At 40.1% G+C, this 10,734-nt stretch overlaps 1 protein-coding gene across 1 annotated transcript in view; it reads left to right on the top strand.

The window, feature by feature from the left end:
- Positions 1–10,428, top strand: part of REST (RE1 silencing transcription factor) — a 25,124-nt gene extending 14,696 nt beyond the window's left edge. The window contains exon 4 of the mRNA XM_029945513.1: positions 7,759–10,428. Coding sequence (XP_029801373.1) covers positions 7,759–9,833 — 2,075 coding nt within the window. The 3' untranslated portion in view covers positions 9,834–10,428. The remainder of the gene's footprint in view (positions 1–7,758) is intronic.
- Positions 10,429–10,734: the final 306 nt, after the last annotated feature.

Genomic DNA, 10,734 nt, shown 5'->3' with positions numbered 1-10,734 from the left:
GTTTATTAATTTAGTTTATTTTTTCAAAGAACCAACTCTTGGTTTCATTGATCTGCTTGACTGTTCTTTTGGATTCTATGTTGTTTATTTCTGCCCTGACCTTTATTATTTCTTTTCTTTTGCTGGGTTTGGGGTGCTCTTGCTGCTTCCCTTCTAGTTCCAGTCAGTGCTCTGTTAGATTTTGAATTTGCCCTTTTTCTAGTTTGTTGAGATAGGCCTGGATTGCAGTATACTTTCCTCTTAGGACTGCCTTTGCTGCATACCAGAGATTATGGATTGTTGTGTTTTCGTTTTCATTGGTTTTCATATATTTGTTGACTTCTTCTCTAACTGCCTGATTAACCCAATCATCCTTTAGTAGGGTGGTTTTTAACCTCCACATTTTTGGAGGCTTTCCAGACTTTTTCCTGTGGTTAATTTCAAGTTTCATAGCATTGTGATCTGAAAGTATGCATGGTATGATCTCTATTCGTTTATACTTATGGAGGGCTGCTTTATGCCCCAGTATGTGATCTATCTTGGAGAATGTGCCATGTGCACTTAAGAAGAAGGTGAATTTCCTAACTTCAGGATGCAGAGTTCTAAGTATATCTGTCAGTTCCATCTGTTCCAATGCGTCATTCAGGTCCATTCCTTCCTTAGTGATTTTTTTGTCTGGTTGATCTATCCATTGCTGTCAGTGGAGTATTAAAGTCCCCTGCAATCAGCACATTCTTCTCAATAAGATTGTTTCTTTCTGTGATTAATTATTTTATGTATTTGGGCGCTCCCGAATTTGGTGCATAGATATTTATAATCGTTAGCTCTTCCTGATGGAGAGACCCTGTAATTATTGTATAATGTCCTTCTTCATCTCTGTTACTGCCTTTACTTTAAAGTCCAGTTTGTCTGATATAAGTATGGCTACTCCAGCTTTCTTTTGGCTTCCAGTCACATGATAGGTATTTCTCCATCCCTTTACTTTCTTTTTTTTTTTTTTTTTAGTTTTTTTTTTTTAATTTTTTTTAAATGTTTTATTTATTTTTGATACAGAGAGAGACAAAGCATGAGAGGGGGAGAGGCAGAGAGAGAAGGAGACACAGAACTGGAAGCAGGCTCCAGGCTCTGAGCTAGCTGTCAGCACAGAGCCCGACGCGGGGCTCGAACCCACAAACGTGAGATCTGACCTGAGCCGAAGTCGGAGGCTTAACCGACTGAGCCACCCAGGCGCCCCTCCATCCCTTTACTTTCAACCTGAAGGTGTCTTCAGGTCGAAAATGAGTCTCTTGTAGACAGCAAATAGATGGGTTTTGGGTTTTTTAATCCATTCTGCTACCCTGTGTCGTTTGGTTGGAGCCCTCAGTGTTATTATTGAAAAATCGGGTTCCGAGTCATCGTGTTCTCCCTAGAATGTGTGTTTATAGTGGTGTCTCTGGCACCTTGTATTCTTTGCAAAATTTCCCTCATAGAGTCCCTCTTAGGATTTCCTGTAGGGCTGGTTTGGTGGTCATGAATTCTCTCAATTTTTGTTATTTGGGACCACTTTTATCTCTCCTATTTTGAATGAGAGGCTTGCTGGATAGAGGATTCTCGGCTGCATGTTTTTTCTGTTCATCACATTGAAGATTTCCTGCCATTCCTTCCTGGCCTGCCAAGTTTCATTAGATATGTCTGTAACCACTCTGATAGGTTTCCCTTTGTACGTGAGGGCCCTTTTCTCCGTAGCTGCTTTCAGAATTCTCTCTTTATATTTTCCAGTTTCACTGTGATATGTTGTGCCGAAGGTCGATTCAAATTCCGTCGTAAGGGGGTTCTTTGTGCCTCTTGAATTTGAATGTCTATTTCTTCTCCCAGATTTGGGAAATTCTCAGTTATAATTTGGTCTAGTATCCCTTCAAGACCTTTCTCTCTGTCTTTCTCTTCAGGAATTCCTATGATATGGATGTTGTTCCATTTGATTGTATCACTCACGTCTCGAATTCTCCTTTCTTGCTCCTGGATCAATTTCTCTCTCTTTTTTTAGGTTCCTCTTTTGTTATAACTATATCTTCTAATTCACCTATTCTTCTCTCTGCCTCGCCAATCCTTGAGGTGGCTGCCTCCATTTTGTTATTCACCTCATTTAGAGCGTTTTTTAACTCCTCACACCTGTTTTCAAAGTTCCTAGTCATTGTCTCAGTTGCTTCTTTGATGCTTTTTTTCAACCCCAGCGATTAATTTTATGACAAGTTTTTTAAGATTCTTGTTCTGTAGTCTAGATCTCCCTTGAGCAGTTCTGTGGCTGTGACTTCTTCCTGGAGGTTCTTCAGGGGAGAGTTCCGTCGTTTTTTCATTTTTGCTAGTTTTCTGTCTCTTGTCAGCTTTAAAAAGCTCGTTGTGCACTGTGCACCTGTTAATATTGCTCTGTTAAAGGAGGCCTATTGACTGTCCAGCCATGGCCTGTCGTTTCAGGAAATATCCTTTAATGGTGTCTCTTAGTTTCTCTTGTTGTGCCTTTGAATATTGTATTTCTCTACTCAGCAATATTTGGGACTCGCCGTCATGCACACTTTGGCTTTTTTCGTGGTGTAGCCATAAGAAGGAAAACAGACAATTACAGAGGAACAGAAGCACACAAACACACAGACAAATCAAACAAACAAACAAATTAAATAGGGGAAAGACAAGAAAATGGAGAGGAAAGAGATGAAAAGAAGAGAAGCAAAAAAATAAAGGGGGTCAGAGACAACTAAGGACAATGGACAGTCTAAAAGTGTATGACCAGTTGAGGGGAGAGATAAGGGTGAGATACAGGAGAATATATCTGGATTGTAAGAAGGTAAAAAAAAATAAAAGGGAGAAAGGAGAAAGGAAAATAAAGAGTAAAAAATTTAAGTAAAAAAGATAATAAAAAATATGTACAAGAAAAAAAGAAGGAAAAAAAACGAAGAAAAAGAGAAAAAGGGGAAAAAAAAGCAGCAGGTACCCCTAGTCGATCCGTGTGGTTTGGTGTGGTAGGTCTTGGAGGCTGCTGTCAGAGGCTCTGCCTTGGTGTCTGCAGAGAGTGGAATCGCAGTTTGCCAAGCTCCTTTGGAACTATGCACTGTAGCCTCTCTAATGAGTTCGATAACCTTGTGAAGCAGTTGAGCCAAGTTGTATTTTCCAGGCCTGCCTCGGTTCAGCGTTCTAGTCCATGCACTTTTATGCTACCACAGATGAGATGTACTTGTTTTGGTGGCTGGCTTCTTAGGGGAAGGATCAGTTTGTCTTGGCTCAGGCAGGGATTTAGGCTGCCCCTGCTTGAGGGGAGGTGTGCCGCCTGAGGTGAGATGTGCAGTAGGAGGTGATGTGCAGGCCGTCACAGACACCACTGTGTATTCCCAGCTCCCAGCTAGGATTGCAGTTGCGTTGGGGGAGGGATGAGTTTCTCTTGGCGCTGACTGGGATTGGCGCAGCTGCTGCCGGAGGCGCTGGGCGCTGCCGGAAATAAGCTGCGAGCTCCTGCAGCAGAAGCGCGAGTACTGGCCTCCACCTCCGCCTACTCCCTGCGAGGATCGCGTAGAGGTGGGAGCTGTTTTCCCCCTGTTGGCACCTGGGATTCGGGATTCGCACGGCCAATGCTGGGGGTGAGATGCGATGTGGAAATGAGGTGAGTGCTGCCACTCCCAAAACTGAGGTCGAAGTGAGTGCCCCTGGCGCCACCACTGCCGTTGACTCCCCGCCAAGATGGCGCAGGGCTGGAAGCTGTTCTTTCCCTTGCACCACCTGGGTTTGGGATTTGGGCTACCCAGCAGTTATATACGGAGTGAGAGTTTCTCTCTCTGTGTGCAGTTAAACATTCTTTATGTCTTCCCCAGAGAGAGTACTATGAGCGTGTTCAGTTTCTCTATTTCTTCCCTTTGTCTTTTGGGCTCCACACGCTTGCCCAGTGTTGGGTTGGGGCTCCCGTCTCGCCTGACCCTCTCAGGCCTGCCCATTTTCCAATCTCCCCAGTTCGCACTCGCTCAGGTATCTTTGAGGTTGTCTCCTCTCTGGAGTCTGTATTTTCTCCTTCCGCTCTTGCAGATGAGAGTAATGTCCTTTTCAGTTTGATGGATGGGGCAGAGAGAGTTTACAGAGCTCCCTTCCTCTCCGCCATCTTGTCTCCTCCTGCCCATCACTTATTTACCCCATCCCACAACAACGGCCCTGCCGTTCTCCTTATTTGTTTGTTCCCCTTATTTAAGAGTCTCTTAGGGTTTGCCTCCCACTTTATTTCTTATTTTATTTTTCCTTCTATTCCTCTGTGTTCATCTGTTGTAGTTCTTAAATTCCACATATGAATTAAATCATATGATATTTGTCTTTTTAATATGTCATGTCAAATTCAACATGCAGTTTGGGGTTTTGTTGTCAGTAAACATTTTTATTGAATGGAGTATAGTTGATATATAATGTTACATTAATTTCAGATGTATAGAGTAAATTTTTAAATAGTATTATATTGAGGTTCACTTTACACACATGAAAATGCATACATGTGTCTGAAGTGTATGCATTATCAGGTCAGTGACTTCACATGGTTTTTCCTGTTTGACTGACACCTGGAGGAAGACCTAGAACATTTCTAAGCTCTCAGAAAAATTTCCCCCTTACCCTTTCCAGTCAGTACCCTCCCATAGTCTACCTACCTCCAACTGATACTCTGACTTCTGTCAAAAAATATTGTTATAACATTCTTCTATGAAATGTTTTTGACATTCATCCCTGCTTTGTATCAGAACTTTGTTTTTATTACTGAGTAAGAATCCATTGTATGCCTCATTTTTTAATTAAAAAAGGTCCCTTGTGGGTGACTCAGTCAGTTAAGCATCCAATGTTGGGTCAAGTCATGAACTCATGGTTCATGGATTCAAGCCCTGCATCGAGTTCTCTGCTGACTGCTCAGAGCCTGGAGCCTGCTTTGGATTCTGTGTCTCCACCTCTCTCTGTTCCTTCCCCACTTCTACTCTTTCTCTCGCTCTCAAAAATAAATAAAGATTAAAAAGGTCCCTTACTATTTTTTTCTAGATTCTTCTTTGTAAGAGCATATAAAGTATATAAAAAGCTTTTCCTTTTTGAATTTGCCTTTAAGTTAATTTGGGAAGAATAAAATAGGTATCTGTTATGTTTCTTAACATGAAAAACAAATAAATATTATTAGAATTAGAAAAGAACTAAGTTAAAATCATCAATACAAGGCAGACAAATTATATTTAGCCAGGTACAATAATCTATAAAGTTTTGATGACTAGATCTTTTTATTTTTAAATTTCTTAAAATGTTTTTTAAATTTATTTTTGAGAGACAGAGACAGCATGAGCAGGGGAGGGTCAGTGAGAGAGGGAGACACAAAATCTGAAGACAGGCTTCAGGCTGTGAGCTAGCTGCCAGCACAGAGCCACACGCGGGGCTCGAACCCACGAACTGTAAGATCATGACCTGAGCTAAAGTCGGACCCTTAACTGACTGAGCCACCCAGGTACCCTAATGACTAGATCTTTAATACAAGCAAGATTTAATGTCAAGAAAATAAAATTGAGGGGGGAAAGAAATGGAATAAGTCAATTTTGCCATTAAAATTGAAACAGATTTTTATGAACTCCCTTTCTCTTACCATTTCATAGGTAGAGGCTTGGTGCTTTGATCGATACTTGCTATGTAAATACCCTCATTAATTAGGAGTTATACAATGGTGATATATCCATCATAATTATTTTATTAGCACAAATATTTTCATAAAGATATAAACTTCATTCATCAGCTGTTTGTTTACTCAGAGGTAGGGTTTAAATGGAAAGGAGGATAGGGGTGCTTGGGTGGCTCAGTTAAGCGTCTGACTCTTCGTTTTGGCTCATGTCATGATCTTATGGTCATGATATTGTGCTCCAAGTCAGATTCTGCACTGACAGCACAAAACCTGCTTGGGATTCTTTCTTTCTCTCTCTTGCTCTCTCTGTCTCTCTCTCTCAAAATAAAAAAATAAACTTAAAAAAAACAGAAAGGCAGGATAAACACATGAATCCTGCCTTTTGTTTACCCATACTAAATTACCAGTTCTGAAAGTGATGATTTTTAATGAATGTATATGGATTGCTTGGCTCTTTGCTCCAGACTAAGTGCTTTATATGGATTAAATTATTTATAGCTCACAACACTTACAGTATTTTACAGATAAGGACATTGAACCAATTTTCAGTACATTGCTTAGTATCTCATAATGAGTTGGAAAAGAGCCCATATTTATTTGATCTCCCAGCTAGTCTCATCCTAGAAAAAGTGTTTTAAAAAGAGAGGGAGAGCGAGCGAGCGAGCGAGAGAGAGAGAGAGAATGAATCCCAGGCAGGCTCCACGCTGTCAGCAAGGTGCCCAGTGTGGGGCATGATACCATGAGCTGTGAGATCATGACCTGAGCTGAAGTCATAAGTGGACGCTTAACCATTAGCCACTCAGGTGCCCCTCTAGCAAAATTTCTTAACCATTATGCCACCTTGTTTTCCCCATTCTGTGGTTATGTATGCTAAGCCAATGTTTATCTCCACTGAGGTCATTCATTAGGACAAGAAAGAGCCAATTATAGAGTAATGCAGCATGTTGTAGAAACCTCTATTTATGAATCTGTTAGTGGACTGATGTGGAAAATGAGTTGTCCCATCAGCTGTATAACCAGTTGGATATACTTGGATTAGTTTTTGTTGCTGTGATTATTTTTATCATCAGACATTTTTCAATCATGTAAAGCTTACCATGATTTTACTTGATGTCTGAGAATTTGCTTTATGAAAAAATAGATGTGCTATGAATTTGAAAATGTTTGAGATGAATTTTCATAAATGTCAATTTCCATTTTTCTACTATGCATTCCTTTGGACCAGTGGGGTATGGATACCATTTGGTAATATTTACTAGAGTGTGATCTAGATGGGTATGTATTCAGGTAGAATGTGTTAATCTTATACCTTTAACTTGGGGGTGGGGGTGGTTTTGGCTTTGTATGTACCTGTGGTCTGTGATCATGACTTTTTCAATTATTTTATATACCATATCTATTTGTATGCCCTTTCTCAATTTATGTAGTTTCTTTGCCCATTTGTTAGAAGAAGGTAGGGAAAAATCAAGAAAAGTTTTCTGGCTTGGCTGTATTTTTGCTTTAAAAATCACACTTCTGGCTGGAAGAATTTGCTGGGTGAAACTTTACTCTTGCAGAGATGGACAAGAATTAAATTTAAAGAAAAGGCCTTTTGCTCCCTGAGGCCAAAACTTTTGTTTTATAACTTCTACATGGAAGATCTGGGAACGTGGCCTAGAGTGTAAAATATTTCTTTTGAAGACTTAAGATTTATCTTCAAAATGAATGGGAATTTTACATACTATTCCATTATACATCTGTTTTAATTGAATATAAAACATTTAAAATTATCTTTTCTCTTTGAGTACCCTTGTCGCAAAGTTCACATCCAGAGCCCAACTTTCCCAATAATTATTGTGTACTTCTTGATAAATTGCTGTTCTTTCATAGTGTTTGAGAGCTCTAGCTTGATGAACTTTTTAGAATATTATGGTTAAATGAGATAATTATTCCTGTATTTAGTGTGAGAATCAGTGTCAAGGGGTAGAGAAAAGATCTACAAATAAATATGGTAAATGTAAAGTGCATGATACAGTCTTTTCAATGAATAGTTTTTGTATGTGTTTTTAAAACAATTCAGCTGCTTACATTTTAATAAAAACTTGAATTCATTTCTTAATCTGCGTTCTCTAACATCTCTTGTTTACCTTCAGGTGAGAAGCCATTTAAATGTGATCAGTGCAGTTATGTGGCCTCTAATCAACATGAAGTAACCCGCCATGCAAGACAGGTTCATAATGGGCCTAAACCTCTTAACTGTCCACATTGTGATTACAAAACAGCAGATAGAAGTAACTTCAAAAAACATGTAGAGCTACATGTGAATCCACGGCAGTTCAATTGTCCTGTATGCGACTATGCAGCTTCTAAGAAGTGTAATCTGCAGTATCATTTCAAATCTAAGCATCCTACTTGTCCTAATAAAACAATGGATGTCTCAAAAGTGAAACTAAAGAAAACCAAAAAGCGAGAGGCTGACTTGCCTGATAACAATATTACCAATGAGAAAACAGAAACAGAACAGACAAAAATAAAGGTGGATGTGACTGGAAAGAAGAATGAGAGGTCTGTAAAAGTGGAGAAGAAAGATAATGTTTCAAAAGAGAAAAAGTCCTGTAATGCTTCAATTCAAGTGACTACGAGAACTCGCAAATCAGCAGTGGAAACTAAAGAAATGGATGTGCACACAGGAAATAATTCAGAAGCAACCAGTAAAACCAAGAAAGGCAAAAGGAAGATGGAAGCTGAAGCCCATCCCTTACAAGATCCTGTTAATGAGGAGGAACCTGTGACAAAAAAGAAAAAGAAGGCAGAAAGCAAATCCAAAAATAATCAGGAAGTGTCAAAAGGTGACAGCAAAGTAGAGGAGAATAAAAAGCAAAATGCTTGCATGAAGAAAAGTACAAAGAAGAAAACTCTGAAAAATAAGTCAAGTAAAAAAAGCAGCAAGTCTGCTCAGAAGGAGGCTGCTCAGAAAGGGCCTCCTCAGATGGAGCCTTCTCCCAGGGAGTCTTCTCCCAGGGGTCTTTCTTCCAAGGGGCCTTCTCCCAGGGGGCCTTCTCCCAGGGGGCGTACTCAGAAGGAGCCCCTTGTTCAGACAGAGCCTTCTACCAGAGGACCTTCTCCTAAGGGGCCTGCTCAGAAGGAGCCCCCTGCTCAGACAGAGCCTTCTCCCAGGGCGCCTGCTCAGCCAGAACCACCTCCTGCCCCGGAGTCTGCTCAGACTGATATGGGTCAGAGGGAGCCGCCTCCTGCCCCGGAGTCTGCTCAGACAGAGCCGCCTCCTTCCATGGGGCCTGCTCAGATGGAGGTTGTTCAGACAGAGCCTCCTCCTTCCACAGAGCTTCCTCTTCACATGGAACCAGCTCCCAAAAAGTCTCCTCGAAAAGATAATAAAAAGGAAACCTCCAACACCCAGTGTGAAATGGCACAGAAGGAACAAGTCCTTATTGAAGTTGGCTTAGTGCCTGTAAAAGATAGCCAGCTTCTGAAAGAAAGTGTGAGTGCGCAGGATCTCTTACCACCATCAACACCACCGCCAAAGGAAAACTTAACAGGAGACGAGTCAAAAGACCAAAAATTATTCACCGAAGACGAAGGAAATAAAGAAGCCCCTCTTCAAAAAGAAGTAGAAGAGGCAGATAAGAGTCTAGCTGATGTTGCTGCTATTATCAACGAATCTGCCAATATTTCATCCTCTGAACAAAACTTGAATATGCCAGAGGGTGAAACTTTAGATGGTAAGTGTCAGGCTGGCACGATGCTTTATGAAATGGAAATGGACACAGATGAGAACAAAACAGAGACTCCCCCTGGCAAAGACTCAGCAGTTGAAGAACCAGTTTCACCACTGCTGCCTCCCCTAGCAATAGAAAACCATGAAGCAGTGTCCAAAACTGCTGCAACATCACCTCCTGTCACCACGGCAGTAAATGAGTCTCAGGAAATGGATGAAGATGAAGGCATCCACAGTCACGATGGAAGTGATCTAAGTGACAACATGTCAGAGGGTAGTGATGATTCTGGATTGAATGGGGCCCGGCCAGTTCCACAAGAAACCAGCAGGAAAAATGCTAAGGAGGCCTTGGCAGGCAAAGTGGCTGAGGGAGATTTTGTTTGTATCTTCTGTGATCGTTCTTTTAGAAAGGAAAAAGATTATAGCAAGCACCTCAATCGCCATTTGGTTAACGTATACTTCCTTGAAAAAGCAGCTAACGGGCAGGAGTAATTAAACGTAGCATAAGGCTTCAGTTCATAGTTTATAAGATTTATACATTTAATATTCATTTATAGTTATAGACAACCTTTTATTTTTTAAATTGCTTTAATTAGTGTCCAATGTTGATTTTTCAGTGGCACTCTTTTCCGTAGGACTCTGTATACCTATTGATGGATAAATTTTAGCATATTCAAGACAGTTAGTGTACTAGACCAGCAGACTCCTAAATCTGTTAGTTTATACATTTAATTGAAATGAGAAGGCCAAGGTGGTATTGTAGCATTCCGTTGCTTTGTCTGGCAGTAACTTGTCACTTTTCTCGCCATGTCTGTCTTGTTTTACTTTAGTGTTTTCTTAGTTCCTGGTTTAGCTCTATAAAAATTGGCATACGTAAACAGCAAATTACTTGAAGGATTTGCCTGCTTTATATAAAGTTAGCACTTTAAAATTTTTTTAGAGATGAGAAGAGACATTTAAATTGAAGAAAAATTCTCCCCAACAGTGGACATTGTATCAGTCCAGGTATTTACTTCCTGAGTTTTGATCAATATTTTTTATTTGTGTGTGTTAATTGTCATAAAAACAATGATTTTGGTGTGTGTGGGGTTTTTTTTTTTTTTTTTGGTGCTTTAATGGCTTAAGATGTTGCACATTGTTTTTTTTAACCTATGCAGTTCAATTTTTTTTTCTAGAAATAGCATTTGTGTTGAACAGTAACACTTTATACATATATATGCATGTTTATTTTGTCCTCTTTGGAGGGATGCTTTTAGTCTTGTTTGCAAAAGGGCAGTTTTCCTTTTTCTTTGCTGCAATTGTCTTTTTTGCAGAATATGTGTGCAAATTTGTGAGCAAATGAAACATGCAGGTTCAGTCGATTGATTTTGAATTTCACATCTTATATCTATGC

Source organism: Suricata suricatta, chromosome 1 (genome assembly GCF_006229205.1).
Source record: "Suricata suricatta isolate VVHF042 chromosome 1, meerkat_22Aug2017_6uvM2_HiC, whole genome shotgun sequence".
In the NCBI taxonomy this organism is placed as follows: domain Eukaryota; kingdom Metazoa; phylum Chordata; class Mammalia; order Carnivora; family Herpestidae; genus Suricata; species Suricata suricatta.
This window is presented reverse-complemented; position numbering and strand designations above follow the sequence as displayed.